The sequence below is a fragment of the Lissotriton helveticus genome, chromosome 11, assembly GCF_964261635.1.
Source record: "Lissotriton helveticus chromosome 11, aLisHel1.1, whole genome shotgun sequence".
Taxonomy (NCBI): domain Eukaryota; kingdom Metazoa; phylum Chordata; class Amphibia; order Caudata; family Salamandridae; genus Lissotriton; species Lissotriton helveticus.
In genome coordinates, this window is record NC_136072.1 from 732,131,701 (window position 1) to 732,156,665 (window position 24,965).

A 24,965-nucleotide genomic window follows, 5' to 3' on the forward strand; every position below is an offset into this window, starting at 1 on the left:
AACTTACAATATGGCAGAAGTAATTGATATATGATTATTTAATTCCTAGTGGCAGCCAGCACCCATGGTGATGCTGTGGCTTCTTATGTTCTTTGTCTCCCAATCATACTTTCACAGCTAATGCAGCAGTTGCGCTTGTCTTTGCTTTTCAGTGGAGATCTCCAGGTGACGGGCAGTGCACACTGCACCTACAACACTTCCCAAAAAGCTGTGGGCAAGGACAACTTCACTTTGATTCCTGCTGGCACCAACGGAACTGAAGAGCGGATGTCCATCATCTGGGACAAGTCAGTGGTAAGGATGTTTTACCTGATTCCAACCCTGTAGTGAGGTTGAGATAAGGTAAAGCCTTTTGTTGTTGTAAAGTGTCTTAATTTGGAGGTTTTAATGGGTTGTGCTACATTAGGTTTAATTTTAAGTGGGGTGTTCTACGATTAAATGTGCTATTTATTAAATGTACCCACTCATTCCGGCGTAGATACCCTCTTCTACCCTTTTAAGCTAATTGATATTTCATGAATGTATTTTTTGTATTATGTATGATTTGCTTCCAACTTTGTTAACATCTCTTATTACTGATAGAACCTTTTTGCAGGTTATGGCAGCTTTTGCCATAATCCATTCAAGGGACAGATTACCATTGTGCTGGAATATTGTTCCCAGATAGGCTTGTTATGTAATCCTTTGGACTGTAAAAAACGTCCATTGGTCTGTGACATGGATTTTAGCCTATCTTTCTCATTTGAGGTGTTGGGTCTTCCATTGAGTTCTGCTATAATATAGTATGTGGCACCCAGAATCTTTTTGCTGTTGGGTTTTGCAGAACAGGATGCCATTTCATATGGGTTACATACAAGATGTAGCCTTTCTGAGCCTATGGTCTGACTAAATAAGAATGATGTGTCTTTACTTCTGCTCTATGATAGGTGACTGGTAAGATGGATGAAAACCAGTTTGTAGCTGTTACCAGCACTACTGCTGCAAAGATCTTCAACCTCTACCCACGGAAAGGCCGCATTGCTGTGGGCTCCGATGCAGACCTCGTTATTTGGGACCCTGACAGCATGAAGACCATTTCTGCCAAGACTCACAACAGCGTAAGTTGGTTCTATGACTAAAAAGCACAATTGGGATTTGGTTACTAGCAATTGTTTATGCCTACTGGGTGATTGCATTAATTCTATGTAGGCCTTTGTATCTGATATGTAAAAATAACCAAACTCTTTTCAACAATAATGTGTGACGGTTAATCAATGGTGTTACTTTTACATGCTTGTGAACTTGTTGGGATGAATTGTGCCTAAACCATTTGAACCATGGGGGTAAACCAATTGAACCATAGTGGTAATATTTGTTTTTGCAGCATGAATCTCTTCTAATGAATCCTTCTAATGAAGAGAAACTCCTCTAGGTGACCACTAGATCTGAAAAGTTGAAACCGCTGTCCTGCACTGATAGGTGGCATCTCGGATCCAGTCCCAAGCAGATATGACATCACAGAGTCTTATTTGTCGCCACCCCAGTGCACTGATGTCCGTTCTTTTTTTTAATGCACCCTTCAATTTGAATCTGGAGTTACTGTCCTGAACACATTTCTTACCAAATTATATTTTGCAATATTTTTTAATCCTTGCCTATTGTGCCACCAGCATATGTATTTTTCTCACGGTTTTCCTCCTAATTATCTAACTTGGAGTATTGGTGGTACATAGCATGGAGGACAGTATATAGATGTGGAGTTAGAAATAGTATATCTAAGTTTCCCTATATGCACTTATCTTTCGATATTTTGTGCATTGATATTCTGACCTCGGTATTCTTATACCACAATATTGTTGGTATTGATTTTCAGTTGTACAATTGTTCAGTCCCACACATCATGTACCTGAGGCCCAAACACAACTACAGGTCTTGTGAGTAGTGTGCCCATATGCAAGATTATACTATTAAGGAGCAGAGGATGAAGCTCTTCACAGCACAGACCTGAGATGAACATTTGGACCGTAGCTGGTCCAGATCTCAATTTCTCGACACTGACCACTTCCAGGGATAATTCTTCCCGGAGAAACACACAATGCACCACAAGAGGGATTCCTTAGCTTTGCGGCACTGCTCCCACTTGAGGGTTAGATTGTGCAGTCAGTGATTTCATTCCCCAGTTTCAGTCAGGACGTCATGCTTGGGGCCTGTTGGTGGAGATGCAGCTGGTGTCAGATTTTGCCCCACCAATGGCCACAGAAGAACAAGCTCCTTTTCTGGAGTTTTAAGCTCCTTAGTTTGACCACACACAAATTGCAGCCTTCACCCTGGCCCTGCTGCTAGCTCTCTTCCACTCCACATTGGTTCCATCTGGTGCACCTGCAGGCCAGAAGAAGCTGTTGGGGCTGCTGAACATGATCTTGTCAGTGGTTTCATCCCAGCATACTGTATTGGTGCTGCCTGACTCTCTCCTTCTGTCAAGGTCTTTGCTGGCTAGTTCGCCATTGCTGCTGGTGCCATCTCTGATGTCTGTTTCTGATCCATTGAAGAAATTGATGAGTTTTCCAAACACGAAGGTCATTCCTGTCAAATACAGACATAAAGCCCATCAGTTGTTGAAGGAGCCCCCTGACAGGCGCTTTGCCTTGTGACTAATGTTATATAATCTGAGGCTTCATGGGCTTTTTGACTCTGATTCAGATCCCTTTTGATGCCCAAAAGTCTCCCACTCCAAAGCCTCACTAGAAGTTGATTCACTGACTGCTGTCCTATGAAAGGCAGAAGAGGTCCTTACATTTACCATTTCTGTAAGGAAAAAAAAGCAAACCTAACCGAAATTCTGCAGTCAGCATCCTCCACAGTGGACCCACTGCTCCCTTTCAGCCAAGCATTTTTCTGTCGGATTTTGGAAACCAGTTTCTGCTTCTGCATTTACCCACCAGGTCCATTCAACTTTATTCGATTCAGACAGAGAATCATAAAAAGCTTACAATTCGATACAAATTTAAAAAAAGGAAAGAGTTAATCAAATCGCCAGGTCACTCACTACATCGTCTTGCTCTTGGACCCAAAAGGTTAACTCCTCTCCGGAGAGTCTTGTTGTTAAGGCTTCCGCTTCCACGAAACGGAACCCTGACTATTTTTAATCTACTCCTACAGATCTTAGGTTGAAATGGATTGAGGCAATAGGGAAGAATGACGTTTCACGGAGTCTAGCTCTTTGCTCCACGAATGTTATTTGTTTTCTTACCTGCTACTTTCATGCCCTGAGGGAAGTTGCACTAATGGTCATTGTAAATCTTGCCGACTACCTTTTGAAATATTTTGGTGAGGTCCTGTATGATGGGCAGGATGCAGCCAAACAGTTCTTCCCATAAGACCTGGATATGTTGGCTTCTGTGGTGCAATCAATATGCTCTTATGTGGCCATCTACCACCATGAAGGGATACAGCCCATAGGCTTTTTGGGTGATGTCCAGTCAACCTTATGGACATGAGTCTTGAAAGAGCCTTGAGAAACCCATCTCAGTGCTGGAATGCTTCAAACAGATTTGTGTTACGGCTCAGTCCTTGGGAGTGTCTTTCTCTGCTTGTCAGTTTCATCAACTATATCTGCACATTCAGGACACATGCCCAAGGCTATCCCCTTTGGCAGCACCATCCTGAGTAGTCAGTGCCGCAGCCCAAGTATTTTGTAAACTAGAGGGTGTGGCAGTCAACAGGCTGTCAAGGGTAGCAACAACAGCCCTCTTCCCCCTTTCTGCAAAACTGCTTTAACTCACCCTTGAAGGAACACATGCAGTCTCTAGTGGGGAGAGTTTCCTTTCATTTACTACACTGGCAGTCCATCACCACATACAATTGGATCCTCGAGATTGTCGAGCAAAGCTATGCTCTCCCATGTCCCCTGTTTCAATTGTTCCCATTTTGCAGAAGGAAGTTCTCTCTTGATCAGAGGGCCTCTGGAATTCGTCAGAAAAATGAAATTAGGCAGGGATGCTATTCTAGTTGCCAAGAAAGACGGTAGCGTTTGTCCAGTTCTGGACCTTTGCATTCTGAATACCTTCCTACAGCAGAAGAAGCTCAAAATAATTTTCCTCGCATCTGTCCTTTTGCATTAGAACTGAAAGATTGGATGGTGTCCCTTGATTTGCAAGACACATGCTTTCATGCACCACTCCTGGAGTCGCACAGTAGGTATCTGCGTTTTGTGTGGCCTTAACCCTATAGCAAATCACAGACCTTCCATTTGGGCTAATATCACTTCCCCGAATTACCACAAAGGTGAATTATGGTGGTCTCTGCACGTTTGCAGGTCAATAGCTGTATTTTCGTACTTCGATGACTAGCTCCTGTTGTGGGATTGTATCAAATTTTGGACCACCTGCCTGCAGGTCACAATCTCCTTCGAGCTGGAGTTATCAATCCCCCTCCCCAAACTGCACCTGTGGCCCACCAAGTTTCTCCTTTTCATCATGGTGATGCTGTACACTGGCTTCCTCAAGGCCGTCCCATATGCCCAGCGAGCTTGGGACGTTCAGGGTATAAATACTGATGTCTAAGGAAGGAGCACTGTTTATCACCCTGACAGTACAACATCTTTTGGGATTGCTAGTCTTTTCCACAGTGAATGGTATATGTGTGCTCTAGAGCGGTACCTCGGATTTCAGTGGTCCTAGCACTGGTAAGGTCCTGAGAAACATTATTTGAATTTCCTCAAAAACAGCTTGAGTCCGATGTGGTGGCTGGTGACGGACCATCTTGCACATGAGAAATTCATTGCCCCCACCGATGTCGACCATAATGGTAACTGATACCTCTTCACGTGGTTGTGATGGTCATATTGATGCATTCGAGATCAGAGGCCTGTATTTCCCGTCAGAGCAGAAGCGCCTATCAACCTACTAAAACTTGGGCATTCCTGCCTTTGATCCGCGATCACTCTGTTCGAGTCCTAACAAACTATGTGACTTCTATGTGGTACCCCAACAAGCAAAGTGATCATCAAATCATTTTATCACTTGTCACCCCTTACTAAGTCTGTTTACTCTGGATGAAGGCCTTATTTCATTTCATGATTTGCTAAAGAGGAAGTTGATCACATCAAAGTGTATTTATCTAAAGTGTTGCACCACCCTGGCAAAGGTGTTGCTGAGGGCACTAGTAAGACTTCAACTATTTATCCTGTCTACCACAATTTTCCCAGACAGACTGGTCCTTTGGCCTAAGTTTTTGCTTCATGCCAAAGGTTGTTACCCTGTTTCATCTTGGTCAGTGCACCACTGCTTACGTTCAGCTTCCTAGGGAGTCAGAATGACTCCTCCTCTGGTCAATGCCCGCAAAGAAAGAAAAATGAAAAAATAAACTCTCAAAGTTTCTGGACCCAACCACTACATGACATAACAACGCACAGCATGTGAATCTAGAAGAGCATCACGCTGCAAAACTACTGTTACTGATACTTACATTTTTTAATCCACTTTTTGTATATATCGTGCCTATTTCAATCTGTGCAGTTCTCAATAGCATGGAACTTGATGCTCTGGCTGATGCTTTTTATGCACATGTAGGGGGGGGGCTATTTCAGAAATAAAAACAAACAATATTGCTTTAAAAAAGGTGAGCAATGTAGGTGGTTTTCAATTATTTCTGCAAAACTGCTTTAACAAACAGCTATTGGTTTGCTGATACTTTGTAGAAGTACATTCTTTATTTTCTCAAATTAAAGGTACTGTATAGTTTTGGGCATTAGTTATAATTCAACTGACGGGTGCTTCATTGAGGTCGGCAAAACCCTTCATCCTTTTCATGACTGTATGATGTACTTCTCACATGCTTCTGACGCTGATGAAAAACAATTGAATCTTATCATACTGCTTTAAAAAAGCTAAATGGTTAACGGACCTGAATGAAACGTGTGTCTACTAATTCTATAAGTTATGCTCAAACAATGGGAGACATAGTTTACCACGCATCCATTTCAACATGGTACTTACTATTACTACGCAAGTTGTTACAGCGACTTGCACTGGAGGGTGCTGTTGACTAAGGAATAGTGTAAATTACTGTTTCCAACACCTTCTGTACTGTATGTAGACTGGAGTTGGAATAGTAACTCGCACTATTCCTAAGTCCAGCGTCCCTCCAGCGACAGTCGATCATCGACTTGCGTTGTGAAAACCGCGACCTAACATACCGCGTTGAAATGGCCCTTGTTGTATCATCATTCATCCCAAACAACTGTTAGGTCTACCGTACCTTTGATTTGAGCAAATAAAGAAAATTGGGCCAGATGTACGATCCATTTTTGCTTGCGCAGACGGGTTTGCGAACCTGTTTGCACATGCAAAAACATATTGGGCCATGTAGATAGCCTATTTAGCGAGTAGCAATTTTTTTGCGACTCTCTAAATAGGTTTTGCGACTCGCTATTTGGAAGGGGCGTTCTCAAAACCATGTACCAATGTTTTGCCGTCGCAAAACACTCGCAATTACCACCTACTTCCCCTTTGCAAATGTATGCAAAATAATTTTTTAAGGGCAGGCAGTGGTCCCAGGGACCACTGCCTGCACTTAAAATATTAAACGAAAACGTTTCATTTTATTTTTATTTTTGAATGCATTCCATTTTCCTTTAAGGAAAACGGGCTGCATTAAAAAAAAAAAAAAAAAACAATAATCTGCTTTATTAAATAGCAGTCCCAAACATTGTGGTCTGCTGAGCCCAGCAGGCCACCATTCCTAGGAGGGCTGGTATTCACAATGGGCTCGCAAATTGCGACTGGCTCATTAATATTAATGAGCCTCGCAATTTACGACCCCATTGGGAATCGCAAAACAGTGTAAACAGACTGTTGTACATTTCATTTAGCGACTCGCAATTTGCGACTCGCAATATGTCGCAAATTGCGAGGCGCAAAATGAAGGTTGTCGTACATCGGGCCCTTAGTCATTTATACTAATTATTTGTGGAACAAGAATTAGGTTTTGTTGCCTCTCCGCATGTCTAAAATCTCAATTACCTAATAAGTTGCTCATTTGCATGAACGCCAGCGTAGCACCAGATTATACCATTTAACTAGAAAAATTTTAAGTGTCAGTTCTATGCAACTGTTGAATACACCCAGCTGACTTGTCTGGTGCTAAAAAGCCAAGCCGCGTAAGAAGCATAGCTAAGAAACCCTCGCAAGGACGTGTCCATTGCAAACTAAAGATGCATCCAAATACCAGTGAAGTAGAATCCTGTGCTTGATTAATGCTGGGCAAAGAATACCCCAAATCCGTAGTCAGCATTTTTTTTTAACAGTTCATATGTCACCATGATATTTGGGCATAAGCAAGGTACACTTATTAGTAATCAGCCATAACTTGGTCCTTTGAATGGAATAAAATAGTATCATCAGCCCTGGAAAGCCACTGGTAAACAGTGTCCAGAGTGTTACGCTGTGGTGTAACTAGCAGACTGGTACCATTGTTCTGCAAAATGCAGAATTAAAAGACTCAGAGCTGTTTGTTCAGTGCTCTTTTTTTTGCTTTTTCAGGGCTGAACCATGACGAAAACTGGCTTGCATAGTGCATTTTTTGTCAGCCGTTGCTAACATTGCCCATACAGTAGAGATGTAGTTTGATTGATGTGCCCCCCCCCCCTCCTGTTGTTGTCTGCTGCAGTCTCCACATTTGACATGTATTTATAGAACACTTTACAGTTAACCATACTTTTCAAAAGTGGTTGGCCACACTATATTGAGAGCATATATTGTTGGTGCAGTAGCATAAGGACTGAACTAGTCATATTAGGGTCTAACCAAGACTGTCATCACTGCTTTTCAGTCTTAACACCCAAATGCATGCAGTAAGAAACCATTCAAGAGTTTTTCAGAAAAACACAATGTCCACATTGTTTGCTTCTGCAAGTGCTGTATGTCCACAAATACATATCACTGGTTTTAAATGTGGAAGTCTTCTCAAATAATAAGACTAAAGTGAAAGAGTAGATAATCAGCCTTCATGCTTGTGCTTTACAAATAGTGCACAATTGCCATTTGCATTCTAACATGGGAGTAAAGGCCACACAGTATTTGGAACGGAATTTGCTTTCCAAGTGCCTTCCTAATGCCAGGCTATCTACTGTTGTGTGTCGATTTAGATACCGTAAACAGATTTCCTGATGTATGCCCTTATATAGGTGCAATTCACATTGCCCTTATTTAGGCATAGAAATCCAGCCCTTATTTAGGCATTGCTCATGCTAACCAAATACAGGCATGGTCAACTACATCCGATCCTCTTCGTCACAACGAGTTCTTGGAAAACCAGACTCTTAAGCCTTTAGGACTTCCCCTTGCCTGGATATTGATTTCTCCACAAACTCATTTATTATTCATGAACATCTATTCCTTAGGGGTTCATTCATGACGTTCATATGCCAGACTTTTACGTCAATATAGGCATTCCTAAACACCTACAAGGTATAGATATACCTTCACTTGCTATGGCAAGGCACGGTGCGGTTCGGCTACCTACTTGCACGACGCGACTCGCCACAGCAAGTCCCAAAGGAAGTCAAGTCCCCAACTGACGCACTGACCAGACTCTGTCATCCTCCTCGCCGAGAATCCAGCTCCAGTGTTTCTGACTCCCCTTGTGGGGTGTTAGAGATCGAGTCCCGGGAAAGAGATACCAACCTCTGTCATTCTAAGGTATGGAGCTGATTAGAACCTAGAGAAACGTTTGGCAATTCATGGCACAACTAAACTAAACTATAGCTAAAACAGCACCTACTTCTTCCTCGTACTAGACTTAGGTTAGGTACACTGGGGTAGTATTATTTTAGAAGCACCAGTTGAGTATTATAGCCTGTGTTATTTATGTATGTATTTTTATATATGTCATAGCTACAGACCATGCTATTGCAGTATTATTTTATATTACTGCTAACGCTGTACGCATTATTCTTCGCATTCTGTCTTAAGATTGTAGCAGTTCATATCTCTTTGATTGAGAAATAAGACTGTTCAATAAACCCTTTTTATTGAAACGCCCATCTCTCTATTTCTGTGCAACTTGGTAGAAACGAAGCATGCACGATTGACTGAGTGAAACTGTAATCTATTGTTTCCACGACTCTGAAGATATTGTTCCGACTATTAAGGGAAACAAAGCTGTCATGTTTATGCGGTTGTCAGAAACAAATCCCTTCTTGTTCATTCGAGAAAGTTTCTAGTGACCTCTGAGTTAGCTGGCACACACAAGTAATTAAGTTTAATATACTCGATAGATACATACTGACCTCAGTCCTATGTCAAATCTATAGTGTATATTATTCCAATGCGCAGAGCCTATCGGGGATATAGGAACTATACTACACTACTTAGCCTTGATCCTGCTATAAATGAATTAAGTGTCTGGGGGAGGTTCTCAAAATGAGAAAATACAGGTCCATGTGTTTTCAGACTTCTCTTTTCATTTTTAAATCTGTTTCAAACAAACCATTGGTTCAGTGTCAGTGATCCAAGACTTAAAACTTGCCCCTACTTCACACCCTGCCGCATATTTACACTCACCAGCTGCCCAGAAATTCTGAGTTAGGGTAGGAGGCTCTGGCCACAAGCAAGATGCAGTTTATAAGCCTTTGATATATTCTATTGTGACACGCAAAGTAGATGGGATGACCTTTCCACGCCCCTTCTCACTTTACAGTTTACAAGGGGTCTCGAAGCATACTGTGTGAGTTGGAAAGATATATCCAACTTGCAGAGTGCAATTTTTACATTGCAACTGTGTTGTGTGGTTGGCAAGTCTGTGTTTTTTAAGAATTGCAGACCATGTGACTGCGGAACATTTTAGTTCATTAAGCCCTATATTTGAAGTTAGATAGCAGGCACTCTGTTTACTGATTTACAGATTTCAGAGCCCTTCTTGTAAGAGGTTTCACCCCACTAGTCACACCTAATGAATAGAGGGGGTGGGGGTGGGTGGGTTTAAAACTGTTCTAACATGTCAGAATCCACTCACTAAATCAGAGTCTCAAAGAGTAAGATGAAGTGCCTTGACATCCCACTCCTTAATATTCCTTTTTTTTTTTTTTTTTTTTTTTTTTTTTTTTTTTTTTGGCAGAGGTAAAACATACAAGGATATAACAAAATGAGGAATCCAACATAAGTCTTTACAAAAAACAACCATTATACAGTTTAAATCCAATTATCAACTGGGGACCATAACTTCCGACCAAAAGTCTTCTTTTTAAGTCCCTTCAGTTTGTAAACTGCTTTATCCATTCTATAAACATTTAGCAGCTTTCCCAGCCATAACTCAAAAGTTGGTGGATCTATATCCAACCATCTAGAAGTGATACAGGCTCGATAAATAGACATTCCCATAAACATAAAATGTTCTTGATCTATAGTTAAATTCCGAGAGGGAAAATAGACACCAAGAATAATAATGGTAGGATGGAGCGTAATCTGCACATGCAACAAATTAGTCAAGAACTTTTCGATCTTCTCTATATATACGGCCAATTTAGAACAGCTATAAAACATGTGAATTGAGTCAGCTGCTAAAGTTCCACAACGGCTACAGTTAATACCTTTTAAAGCTTTCCATTTTACCAGTTTTGCAGGTGTGTAGTAAAGATCTAAGGTAGACATGTAATGTTGACTCTTAAGAGAGCTATTAATTAGTGTCTTATTACTCATCTCAAACACTTTTACCAAATCAATCCCTTCAATGCAGAGCTTTCTCTGCCATTTCAGGGTATGATGATCAAGGTCGTTCTGCAGCCTATTACTCATTAACTGGTAAATGATACCAATACGGTTGTTCTTCCTAGAGCTTTCTAAGATATCAATAGTTTCCATAGTATCAGTAAATAATAAAAAAAAAAAATTCTAGGAAGCTACGAATCTGTAGGTATTTAAAAAAATCGTTCCTAAATAGCCCAAATGTCTCTTGTAATTTAGAAAAGGACATAAGGGACCCGCTTTGATACAATTGTCCAAGTAAATGAATCTGTCTCATGTGCCATCGGTGAATTACCGTATCTTGGAAAATTTCGGATAATGACTTATTATCAAACAAAGGTGTATAGTAATTCAATTTTGGGATTATACGTAAAGTTTTGTTCATTTGCCTCCAAACTAAAAATGCAGCAAGGACCACCTTGAATTTTGTTTTTTTATAGTAACTGGGTTCAATGACTTTCAGCAGGCACTGCCGCACATGAGTACCTAGAAGCATTTCAAAGATAGAGGGTGCCATGGCTGGTTCTGTTACATAATCATGAAAAAGCAAAACCCGAATAGTTTTCAAAGCAATAGCCCAGTAATACATTCTAAAATTCGGGAGCCCCAGCCCAGCAGAATCTGATGGAAGAGTACACCATTTTAAAGATCTTCTAGCGCGGCGGTACCCCCACAAAAACCTGGACACCATTCTGTCTATTCTGTTCAAGAGAGACATTGAAAAAAATAAAGGAATAGTACGAAAGAAATACAGAAATTTTGGAAAAATCATCATCTTAATGACATTAGTTCGTCCGTATAATGACAAGTGTAAATTATTAAATCTTTCCAGCGTTCTATTAGTGGATATGAGTAAGGGGTCTATATTTAATGCAACAATATCCTCAACCTTGGAAGATAAAGTAACACCAAGATATGAGCCAGTAGTATTTAGTGGGATATCAGTAGGTTTACCCGTTTCCGAATGTATGATCTGGGTTTTTGTGATATTTAACTTATAACCAGAGACTTTCCCAAACTCTCTGGCCACATCAATAATTATGGGTAACGCAGAGGAGACATCAGAAGTTACAATAGCCACGTCATCTGCGTACGCTAGAACTTTATGGTCGACTTCAAAGAGACGAACTGGTGGGATATTAGGTTCCAGAATAAGTCTACTCAAGTAAGGTTCTAAATATAGCGCAAATAAAAGCGGGGAACAAGGGCAACCTTGTCTAGTCCCTCTAGTAATCGGAAAAGGTCTCGATTGATCAGTACCTAATCTTATTATACCCTTAGGACTAAAGTAGAGTGAGCGCACCGCGTGAATGAATTGTGGGGGAAACCCCTTCCATTCTAACACAGTCCAAAGGAATCCCCAGTCTACTCTATCAAACGCTTTTTCAGCATCGAGTAAGATCACCCCGACTGGGGATTCCTTTGCCTGTGCCCAATCTAAAAGTGTAATAACACGTTTAACGTGATCAGTAGTATCTCTAAATCTGATAAAACCATGTTGAATATGAGAAACTAAGCTGGACATTACCTGGTTAAGTCTATTTGCAAGAATTTTAGAATAAATCTTACTGTCTGCCGTAATAAGGGAAATGGGTCGATATGAACCTAATTCTTTTGAGTCCTTGTTCTTCTTTAAAAAAAACACTATAATAGCGGTAGACCAGGAATCAGGTGGTTTCCCTTGAAATGCAGAATTAAAAATCTTTACCAATTCTGGTTTCAACATATGTCTGAATGTCCGGTAAAATTCAAGAGGTATCTGGTCAAATCCCATGGCTTTGCCTGCCGCGAGACTCAAAATAGCATGTTCGATCTCATCCCAACTTATTGGACGTGTAAATAAATCAGTCTCTCCAGAACACAATAATAGTTGGTTAGTACTATGAAGATAGTTTACAGGATTGAAAGTCTTGTCTACTTCATTGTTAAAGTCATTATACAATGTTTTATAGAAATCCAAGAACGATTCTAAAATTCCTTCCCTACGTTCATGATAATCACCATTCATATCATTGACACCCTGAATTTCATTAATAGAGGATTTTTGGCGGAGGCGTTGTGCTAAAATTTTACCGGTGCGCTCACTATACTCATAGCGTTCAGTTTTGTATAGCTTAAATTCTGATGCTACTTTGTCAGCAATATGGGTCCGTAGGCCAGAACGTTCAATTACTAGACGTAATTGCGCGTCTTCTATGCCTGTGTTATTTTTACATGCGGTCGTAAGGTCCATCTCGGCTAGCCTGATCTTATTTAGCCTCTCCTTAAATTCTGTTTGAATTTTTTTCCTCTTAAAGTTTGCAAAACTAATTGTCTCTCCACGTACGATTGATTTAAAAGCATCCCACTCCACTTGTGGGGAGGCCGTGTCGTTATTTGTTAGAAAATAGTCATTAATGATAGTTACCATAAATTGAAGGTAGTCTTCATCTAATAACAGATTAGAAACAAAGCATGCACGATTGACTGAGTGAAACTGTAATCTATTGTTTCCACGACTCTGAAGATATTGTTCCGACTATTAAGGGAAACAAAGCTGTCATGTTTATGCGGTTGTCAGAAACAAATCCCTTCTTGTTCATTCGAGAAAGTTTCTAGTGACCTCTGAGTTAGCTGGCACACACAAGTAATTAAGTTTAATATACTCGATAGATACATACTGACCTCAGTCCTATGTCAAATCTATAGTGTATATTATTCCAATGCGCAGGGCCTATCGGGGATATAGGAACTATACTACACTACTTAGCCTTGATCCTGCTATAAATGAATTAAGTGTCTGGGGGAGGTTCTCAAAATGAGAAAATACAGGTCCATGTGTTTTCAGACTTCTCTTTTCATTTTTAAATCTGTTTCAAACAAACCATTGGTTCAGTGTCAGTGATCCAAGACTTAAAACTTGCCCCTACTTCACACCCTGCCGCATATTTACACTCACCAGCTGCCCAGAAATTCTGAGTTAGGGTAGGAGGCTCTGGCCACAAGCAAGATGCAGTTTATAAGCCTTTGATATATTCTATTGTGACACGCAAAGTAGATGGGATGACCTTTCCACGCCCCTTCTCACTTTACAGTTTACAAGGGGTCTCGAAGCATACTGTGTGAGTTGGAAAGATATATCCAACTTGCAGAGTGCAATTTTTACATTGCAACTGTGTTGTGTGGTTGGCAAGTCTGTGTTTTTTAAGAATTGCAGACCATGTGACTGCGGAACATTTTAGTTCATTAAGCCCTATATTTGAAGTTAGATAGCAGGCACTCTGTTTACTGATTTACAGATTTCAGAGCCCTTCTTGTAAGAGGTTTCACCCCACTAGTCACACCTAATGAATAGAGGGGGTGGGGGGTGGGTGGGTTTAAAACTGTTCTAACATGTCAGAATCCACTCACTAAATCAGAGTCTCAAAGAGTAAGATGAAGTGCCTTGACATCCCACTCCTTAATATTCCTAACACTTACTTTGTTGTGCTAGAAGGCACTCAAAGGATGACTATGCTTTGCAATGTGTGAGTTTGTAACTTCATTGATGAAGATGATTTTACTTGCTGATTTTTTGACTAGGAGCGTGTGAAATTTTAAAGGAGGGTTTTACCAACTTCATGAAGTGTTTATAAGACCCTTCTGAAAATATTCAAATGAACTAAGTTGGCAGGTTTTTTTAAATACCAATGGAAAGTGTGTAATATAAAGCTTTGCGGGAGAATGATACACTCAAAACGTACTTTTCTGTGAGTGAATTTGCCCCCCCAAAAAAATGTTTGCTTAAAAAATCTCGCCAAAACCGTTTTTCCAACTTATCTGATGCTCTGGCAGAAGCCTAACACTTCTCAACTTTGTGAAATTGTGAAGTTCGCCTACTGACCAATACCTCACCTGCAGAATTAAACTTTTGTATATCCTTACTTTTGACTTGACTAGAATGTAACATCTGATGATCTCTTCTGTCCTAGTCGGTAGAGTACAATATCTTTGAAGGCCTGGAATGTCGCGGTTGTCCACTGGTAGTGATCAGCCAAGGGAAGATCGTACTGGAGGATGGAAACCTTCATGTGACAGAGGGCTCTGGACGGTACATCACCAAGAAACCATTCCCAGACTTTGTTTACAAGCGCATCAAGGCCAGGAGCAGGGTAGGTGTTTTTCTCCTTACACTTTTGCATTTTCTTTTGAGTGACTCCCACTACTTACAATTAGCCAAAGTGAACCTTCCCATGCCCTCTGCCTGTTACTTTTGTGTGTGTTTTTGCATTGCATGCCTGGCTTTTCTGTGTGTACCCCTATGCTAATACGCAATGGAAGTTACACAGAGCCGCAAATTAGAACACTGAGAGAATAATCCCCAAACAAAAATTAAATGGGGGTGTTTGTTGGGGTTAACTGAGAAAATAATGTTTATTTATCTTCAAACTTTGGCACCAAATTGGTAATGATTCATCCATCAGACTCTTTGAGAATATCTATTTTCAATGTATAATCTTTCCCAAATACTCTCTTCGCACTATTGGCTCTATGAATAATCCAGTAATAGTTTGTAAACAAATATTAAGTAATGGGAGCCTGTTGAAGTTCATGGTTTATTGGCTGAAAATTTTAAAATAAAATACACATTTATTTGGTGCCATTTTGTACCAAATTTGTATTCTATCCATGTTACACCAGTATGTCCTATTAATTTAAAATGTTTTTCCCTCTGTCTAATTGAGGACGCATTTTTTTTAGTCCTAGTGTCTGTACTATTGGCTTCATGCTTAACCCCGTAAGCATTCTTTTACTTGTGTTTGCTGTAGTTTTAATCGCCTGTAACATTCTTGATCCACTGTTGGTTACTTGTATGGTAACATGTTCAGTCTTTACTCACTGTTGGATAGTGGTGTGACACACTAGCCCAATTGGTTTGAGTATCAAAGTATCAATGTCTGTTTTATTTTAAACAAGAGCTTCCCTTTAGAAGGCTCCATGCTGGTCTTCATACATCCCAGCAAGTGCCCTTGACATTGTTTACTTTACCTAGCACCTCTGAAAAAATTCCCAGGGGGGTAGGTCTTTACTCATTTTGTCCATTGCTACAGTTGTAAGGATGTGAAATATTCTTATCTTCCAGCTTGCTGAGCTGAGGGGTGTCCCACGTGGTCTCTATGATGGCCCTGTTTGTGAAGTATCAGTGACACCAAAAGCGGTAACTCCTGCTACCTCTGCTAAGACCTCTCCTGCTAAACAGCCAGCACAGCCTGTCCGGAACCTCCATCAGTCAGGATTCAGCTTGTCTGGTGCGTATTACTTACAAGATGTTTGTAAATTATTAGTCGCCATAAGCATGCAAAATGGAAATAACTAAATGATAGATATGAGAAGACATGTCAAGGGTTTCCACAAATTAGTTACATGTGTATTTTTATGTTATTTTCTGTCCTTCTCCCCTGCATGGCCTTCATATTCAAATAATCTGTTAATTTCACCAGATATGTCAAAAAACATGAAAATATAATGAAGGAATTCACTTGACTCTGAGGCGAATAGAGAGGTTGTACACAATGCGAAGAAGTAGAAGGCATTGAATTTTATGTCCACAGAATGTTATCAAGAATTCGTAGTTATATCCAGATAGTTTGAATAGATTTAAAGGCAAGTTAACTTGGTAATTAGAAAATGTGGAGCAAGCGATTGCCAAAATGTACGAACAGATTTGGGATGCTTGTGTCAAACAGGCCGCTAGCCAATGTTTAGAGCATCGAGTCAAGTCTCACACTGTTCTTAGCTTCACTCAGATGGTAATGTTTGTACCTTATTTCATTATATTGAATTAGGTGTGCATCTTGTAGATTATAAACGTAAAGGTGTCTCTAAATGGGGGTTTACTAAACTTTTAAAATTTCCCCATCAACCTCCCCAAATAAATCGTGCAGACTGCTTACTTACTTTCAGAACAGAGAATGATGCACCTAATGTACTTGGAAGAGGTCCCTATACATACCCTTCATTAGTCAAAGTGGTCCACAGACTTCTTTGAGGACCTCGTCAGACCTTTGCATGCACCATGGAAAAGGCTCCTTTGTCAGCTCAATGCAAGCGGTAGAGTGGAAAGCTCTACACTAACAAATGGGTTGAAGAAAGGGGTTGGTACTATGACACTTTAGGGAAGTTTTCAAAGGATACCTTGGCAGCAGATATCTACTTTTTGACTGTATATCCAGGCTATCCAAGCACATGCAAACTTGCACACCTTGCTGCCCCCTAGCAATGCAATTTGTTTGTACAATGAAAACACAATTCAAGTTTTCCTGGACCCACCTGAAATAGCGCTTTGACACAACAGCCACTATGTCCAACCAAATTCTTGAGGGTGACCATTATCCCTCCATGCAAGCGAGTCGGTAATCCAGTGACAAGCTGTTATCACGCTGTACAATACAGAGTGATCTGGAAACCCTTGAAAAGATTAGGTTTCCATCTCTTGTATGCTGGCTCTGCACAGTTAATGTCTATCAGGCTTTTTACAACCCCACTCCACACCATTTATTTATTTATTTATTTATTCAAAGTTTTATATAGCGCGAACAAGATCCTTACATATATCAGAGCGCTTCACAGATACAGGGGTAGGGGCAACAGGAATGAACAAGATAATGGGAGCAGCATAGTAATCACTAACATAGTAGGATAACAATAATGTACAGAAACATATCAAAATACAATCAGGTAAACAAATAATATAAGACGTCACAAGTCATTGCTCCCACTACAGAAGGGTTTAGGTAAGGCCTTGGATGTGTGGATGGCTTATACCAATTTCTTAGGATAGAGAAAGCACTGGGTGGGGGCATCGGGAGGGTGAGACAATACACCAAAGTGTTAACATATATTGGTCGGTAGTAAGAGAGTAGCGTAGTAGTGACATCATAAAGTAGGAGTATAGTGCCAAAGAACAAGGTGATCAGTGATACAGAGCGATGCAGAGTCTCAGATCCAGTATCTATAAAGTTCAGGAGATCTTGGCCAGAAGGATTGTTTTCACCTCTTTCTTGAAGAGTGCAGTGGAGGAGATAAGCCTGGTTTCCGGAGGGAGCGCATTCCAGATCCTGGGTGCCATTCCTGAGAAGGAGCGCTTGTATGTTTTTTCTTTCCGGAATCTGCGAGGTTTCAGGAGTAGATTTTTTGTACTACGATTGGATCTCGACCCTCCTGATATAGACAACTTTTGCGCGAGGTAGTTGGGTGCCTTGTGGTGCACGGCCGAATGTGTCATTACTGCAATTTTTAGCTGTATTCTGGCTTCAAAAGGCAGCCATTTTAGAGATTTTAAGTCTGGGGATATATGCGAATGTTTTCTTGAGCCAGTAATGAGTCTCGCGGCAGCGTTCAGGGAGGCTCTTAGGGGTGCTGTTGTGGAAAGCGGGAGTCTGCTGAGGGCCACAATTCCGTAGTCTATGCGAGGGATGACTAAAGCTTGTACAGCAGTTTAGAAGTCTTTGGCAGGGAGGAAGGGTTTAAGTTTCCTCAGTGTGTTTATTTGAAAATTAGCCCCTTTTGTGGCTTTGCTAACGTGCTGTTGCATGTTGAGCTTGGCGTCGACTGTGATGCCTAGGGATTTCGCTGAGTCCACGATAGTAGGTTGGACATTGAGTGCTGTTAGGTTATTGAGCCAAGTTTGGGTGGTGGAAGTTTTCGCCGGGGGTGAGATGAGTAGGAACTCAGTTTTCAGCGCATTTAGTTTGAGGTGATTATCGGCCAACCAAGATTGAGTGTTGCTAAGTGTGGAATTCAGAAGTTTGATATCTTCCGGGGATTGTAGCTTTAGGTAAAGTTGTGTGTCATCGGCGTACATATGGAATTGAACATTGGATGCTTGGAGCAAGGTGGCGAGCGGTTCCATGACGAGGTTGAACAGTGTGGGGGAGAGGGAAGATCCTTGTGGAACACCTAGATCTGCAGGCACCGGTTTAGATAGCACATTGTCGATCTTGAACTTCTGCGACCGGTTATGAAGGAAGGAAGAAAACCATTTGAGAACAGTTCCCGATAGACCCATTCTAGTGCTTAGTAGCTCCAATAAGTTCTCATGTTTGACCGTGTCAAATGCTGAAGAGAGGTCAAGAAGGATGAGGAGGCAGGACTCATTGCGGTCAAGGATTTGGAGGGCGTCATCAATTATGTGTTTCATAGCTGTTTCCGTGCTATGTTTCGCTCGGAAGCCTGATTGGTGAGGGTTGAGGAGGTCAAATTGGTCAATGTGTTTTGTTAGTTGGAGTTGGACACATTTCTCCAGCAGTTTGGCCAGGGTGGGGATATTGGTGATGGGCCGGTAATTGTTCAGGTCAGACGGGTCAGCTGTGGCTCTCTTGAGTATAGGTGTGACTTGCCCCACCTTGAGGGAGTCTGGGATGAGACCTTGTTGAAGGGAGCTATTGATGATTTTGGTCCAAAGAGGGAGGAGCAAGGGGGTGAAGTCTTTTACTGCATTAGCAGGTAGGGGGTCTGTGAGGTGATTAGAGGGCTTCAAGGTGCAGAGTAGTTTGTGTATTGCTTCTTCCGAGTAGGTGTCGAAGTACAGCCAGGATGCCTTGTTTTTAGGTTGAATGTTAGACATTCTGGTGTGGTTGGGGAATCGGCTTAAATCCTTGACGAGGTCGTTTCTTATGTTGTCGGTCTTTAGCTTAAAGAAAGCAGAGAAGGCTTCACAGTGTGGGGTGTCGCTTGTTGCGTTGTTTGATTGTAAGGGTTGTGTCTTTGTTTGAGTCTTAATTAGTTCGAACAGTTTTCTTGGCCTGTTTTTTGCTTGGTCCAGCTGACGGCTAAAGAAGTCCGACTTTGTGCGCTTTATTTTCCTAAAGTAGGCATTTCTCTTGTTTTTAAGCGTTTTTAGATGCAGTGATGAGGGGTCAGATCTCCAGGTACGCTCTGCCATTCGCATAGTACGCATAGTATGCCTGCCTATCCATCTCACCCATTTTTCGTTGTGATTTCTTTGATTTACTGCTGTCGTTTATTATTCACAGCCCAACCTCTGTTGTATTTGGCAATCATTCAAAATGTGAATATGTTAAATTGACATTGACTAAGCCTTCTGGTCAACAACTGAGATTTTGAAATTACATACCCAAATCAAAAGGTACAAGCCTAATCTGACTTCCTTCCAAAAAGACATAACTCTCACTTCTTAGAGTTCTGCTTACAAACTATAACATTTCTCAATTCGTCACCTTTACATTAGTCTAGCTACACTATATGAACTATAACATTTTGCTATTGTTAAATGTAAAACACTATGCTGCTTACATGGCTTTGGTCAGTGCTATTTATGGCTATTTATACAGTAGCACCCTTTAAAAAATAAGTATATAAATGGTATCACACAAACTCCACCTGCTAATCGCCTGCTTAGTTATCCTTTATCTCATCTTCCAGTGCACCATAATAATGTCCTAATAGCCCCATTTTGCCACTTTAATTCCTTTACGATGTTCTCCTTTTCCAACCATATCCTATTAAACCTTTATAGATCCACTTTCACCTCCAACTACGTGTCTTAGGCAGGCATGGTGTATGAAACTTGTTTATTCTTATGTCCATATCTATTGATGGGTTTCATGACTCCAACCTCACACATTTAGTCTGTGTTAACACTCTTTGGTGCTCCTTTTTTAAATTTATTGGCAACTTTAAACCACTAGTCCTCCATTTAATTGAGACCTGTTGTCCTCTTGACCACCCCTACTCACAACACTGAAATGCCTGAGATGTACCTTATTCAAAATAGCTCTCAGATACAAGTCCTACAACTTGCAGTCCCCATCCTATGACCCCCATTGGCTATATATTTCCACAGCACACCACCCTTTCTCTTTTGTCTCTACTCCATAATGTTCATTATGATAAGTTGTCTCGTTTAGCATTTTATCTCTCAAATGTTTTTTTTTTTACGAATTCTGTCTTCAGTCATATGGAGGAACCTTTGTACAAAAATCTCTGTTTGAGGAGCATGGGGGAATAAATAAATATATAAAAACAAGGCACTTTATTGCTGTGTTAGAAATTAGCTGAGCAAGGAGAGGTTTGTGCATTTGACATATCCTACGGCAATTAGTTTCTTCTTCTCTGCTTTGTTGCAAAATACCAGCCTGATCAATAAGTGGTCTTTTTTTGTCTCTTGCACACACTATTTAGAAGCCCTGTTTTTCTTTTCTCTCTCCAGGTGCTCAGGTTGACGATAACATTCCACGCCGTACCACTCAGCGCATTGTGGCGCCACCTGGCGGCCGTGCCAACATCACCAGCTTGGGCTAAGCTCCAGTACTTGCCAGGCCAGACTGGGGAGAGAGGGATGTGGGGGGATCCCTCCAGGAGGACCCTATCATTTTTATTTTGTTTTTTAGAGCCTGTGACAGTTACTGTGGGCAGAGTGAGGTGGTACCAAGCTCACACACACACATACAAACAGACCAACACAAATCAGAACTGACCCCCTGCACCGATCTACTCGCCTATTCAAATATATAAACACCTAGTCTGACAACCTGGGCATACAGACAAATAAAGACAGTGTTTAACATAAGTAATCCCTGTTGTTGTTAACATCTTTCTTTTATCAAAGGAAGAGTGAAGTGAATATCCCAGGAGCTGCTTTTTTAATGTTTTTAACCATTTTACAACACAGAACACTCCCAAGTAATTTATAGCAGATTTTAAACTGGACATCTTTTTGCATATTACCTTGTAAAAAATCCGGTATGGTTGTGACCTTGCCAGAAAAAAAAGAACAACTGGTGACCTGTTTTGAGTGTGTCACCGCTTTACTGATATGTTTTCCTGCAGTTTTGCTGAAAATAGGACATTGTTTTGTTTCCTCAGTATGTCATTGATTCCATTTTCCTTTCAAAATCCTTCTGGATACTGTGCTCTGTTCCTGGTGTTTCTAATGCAATCCTGACCCCATCTGGTAAGCAATGAGAATATTGTGATCCATGTGCTCTGTTAAAGAGGGAGGAGATAGGATGATGTGGGGGAGAGTTAATCTAACTCTTCTTTGCTTTTAAGTATATTGGCACTTAGCACGTTCGGGACCGCATCACAAAAGTTTCAATGGCATCCATCAACATTTTTTTCTGCCCATTCTTCCCCTCTTATTTCCTGCCCTGTAACATGCCAGCGACCAACTTAGCTCCCCCCCCACCGCTTTTTTCTTGCCTAGTCTTCATTTAGTGCGTAGCATATGGGTGATAGTTGTAACTTGAAGCACACTTGCTTAAGTGTGTCATTTGTAGGCAGGCATTTCCTCAAGCTCAATGGAATGCATATTTTTCCCGCTGGTAAAGTACTTCAATACTCTGGAAGGGACATGCCATTCAGGCTGCATGTGGGGAAGTGACTACTGCACCTCCTAAGTTATGATCAGTTGATTATTAGTCCACTTCAACCTTCTCACTCGTGCAATCTAGATAAATGGGTCACCAGTTGCTTTGTTTGCAGAATAATTGCTAATTGAGTTTTAGTGAACGTCAAGTGTCGCGTGTTTACCTTGTCAATAATGGTTTGTTCCAGAAAGTAGAGGGAGAGCCAGTTTGACGCGATGAACCGAAGAAATGGACTTGTAAATGTAAAAAGGCAAGTGAGCTGTTTGGTGCTTTGGGGCAATAGGAAATACTTCGGAAGAAGAAATCCTCATAGGAGAAATACATTTTCTAGGAGAATATCCTTCTAGAAACGTGGCCAGATAATCTCATAAAAATCATTCCACATATATGTTTGTGACCTATTTATGAAGACGTACCATTAATAATGGCTTTCACTAAGGTCCGTGAAGTGTGATGTTGGCATCTTTCATGGCATTGGGGCACCTTTATTGCAGGATCAGTGTACCTTCCCGTTCCAGTGAGTCTGTTTTGCAGGATGTTCACACCATCTCAGATATTGTCATATTTGTTTTAGGGTCAAACTGATCTGAAATTCAGAAGATCCTTTGAATGGCTTTAGTGTGTTGAGATGGAAATTTACAACATGAACTTCTAATGCATGGCTTTATTGGAAGATTTGAAATGTGTAAAGACTGCTGTGCGCTAGAGCTAATATTTGATGGCACGTCTGTTGTAACCTAGCCTCATTAATAATAAGCTGGCTTTAGTTTGTTCCGAGATACTGGCATGATAACCGTTGTAGTATATATAGTGTGTATTTTTAGAGGAAGGGATGTTAGGATGACAAAGGGAAGGTCAAATGTCGGAAAGGCGATCTTGCTTCAACTAAGGGCCCACTAAGGCACCTACCAAATTTTGAGCGACTACAGCATTTCGGATCAACTATTTTGTTCCAAAGTCAGCTTACGTGTCCACTGTAGAACACAGCGATGCACATATCTTGGTTGAGACCATGGAAGATGCAGAAAAGTAAGGCATGTGGATTAAAGTGATATTTGGTTGGCTGTGGACCTACTATGAGCTCTTGCAGGCTGCCTTATAGCCAGCCGCATTACTCTGCTGCACAGTGGGAGATAAAATATAGAAACTAACAATAATTCAAATTATAGATAGATTAGTAAAATTCCACATATTGCTACTTACCTTCTCTGCTAGCATCATTCTTGCTGAGTGGAAGTAACCCCAATACTGTAACAGGGTCAACATGTTAGGCATTTGCAAGCAGGTCTGTGTGACTGAACGAACAGGAATATACCTCCAAAGATCGGGTATTCTAGACCTTAGTCAACAGTAAGGACAAACACAAGAAAACACTCTTCTGTTCCTGTGCAGTAATAACATTGTTTCATTATCACAGTTGTTTGCCAGTGAGGCGCCTTAATACCCAACACTGAAAACTTTCTCCTGCTCACTCGTCGGAACCTTTCTTAAAAATACCTAATTAACGGTTGAAAACTTTCTACTGCTGACAAGTCAGAGCATCCTTCTTGAAAACGAGATCTTGCATGGGGAAGTTTATTCTGCTATATTGGAATCCAGACGCCATGCCTCTGAGTTTGTTAGCATATTAGCTTAATACGGAGCTCAGTCATTTCTTTCTCTTAAGGTTAGCTTTAGGGCTGATGTCTCTGCCATCTCACTATGCTCAGCTATCCAGCATAAGATGTTTGTTTGCCTCCTTGCCATAAGTATTCATTGTTTCTTATCACTCATTTTCTAACTTATTGTGTACTCTTATTTCATGTAATTTAAGTTTATTTCTTTGTTCTTTGTGTTTTTGTTTAGAGGAAATGTTTGTATTTGCATGATGCGAAAGCCAGATTTGCTTTTATAAAGTAACAATCGGTCGGCATAATTTGTTTTCCCAAGGATTTTTCCTTTTTAGTTTTGTTACTGTTTTTGCATTTTGTAAAATGTTACATTTAAGAAATCATGAAAAAAACAGATGGCTACTAGGTCCACTGATCATTATTTGATCAACTTTATAATGGCAACTGGGTGTGGATTGGGAAAAAGCCCTGTGAAAGGCAACCAGGGCGGTCTTGTTGGAATCACTGCAGCTCTTAAGTGTTCACTTAAGTCTTCCTTTTGGTGCACCACACTTGTAATGACTTCTGTTATATTTTTGTGGAAAGAAATGGTTAAGAATTTTGCAGGCTGTGTAAGCATGTTCTCTAGTGGCTCGCTTTGTGTGTCCGTTAATGAATGTCATATGTATATGCTATGAGAAAGTCGACTTGGAATAAATTAACCGCAGTGACTTGATGCTCTAAAAAGATGTAGGAATTTCTTCTTCTTGCTGTTTTTTGTTTTCTTTTATTGTTTCTATTCAACCCCTTGGATATGTTATTGTGAGTCATGAGTGAAGGATTTAAAGCACTAAACCACAGTAAATGTATGTAGGCAAAGACATTAATGGTTTTTGACCACTGTTATACTTGCAAATGAATTATGGTAAAATGAAGTCTTGTGTTCCCTTCCCTGAAGAGTCGTGTTTTAACTGCCACGGGACCCTCTAATAAAAGAAAAAATGTTGTTTCACATAATGTGGCTGTGTCTCTTTTTACATTATGAGGAAGATTTGTGGTTTGAGGATGTTTGTTACCTGTAACACTGTTTTTGCAGCCTAGTATCCAATATAGATTCACATACTTTGAATAGATCTCTTATTGATTATGAATGTGAACCTCTACCAGATCCATCCTGAAAAAGAAAATTTAACTATATTTTAATACTAGTTCTCCAACATGGGTATCTTCACTATATCTTTATCATTTTTCAACCTTTTTATTTATCCTAGTGGTTGCAGTATACCCTAGAACACCGTTCTCCATAA

At 40.6% G+C, this 24,965-nt stretch overlaps 1 protein-coding gene across 2 annotated transcripts in view; it reads left to right on the plus strand.

Annotated features, from left to right (window-relative positions):
* Positions 1-24,675, plus strand: part of DPYSL2 (dihydropyrimidinase like 2) — a 422,636-nt gene extending 397,961 nt beyond the window's left edge. For both annotated transcript variants that reach the window (XM_078666613.1, XM_078666614.1), the window contains exons 10-14: positions 153-294; positions 927-1,097; positions 14,672-14,851; positions 15,823-15,988; positions 20,911-24,675. In XM_078666613.1, the coding sequence (XP_078522739.1) occupies positions 153-294; positions 927-1,097; positions 14,672-14,851; positions 15,823-15,988; positions 20,911-21,002 (751 nt within the window). In that variant the 3' untranslated portion in view covers positions 21,003-24,675. The remainder of the gene's footprint in view (positions 1-152; positions 295-926; positions 1,098-14,671; positions 14,852-15,822; positions 15,989-20,910) is intronic.
* The last annotated feature ends 290 nt before the right edge of the window (positions 24,676-24,965 follow it).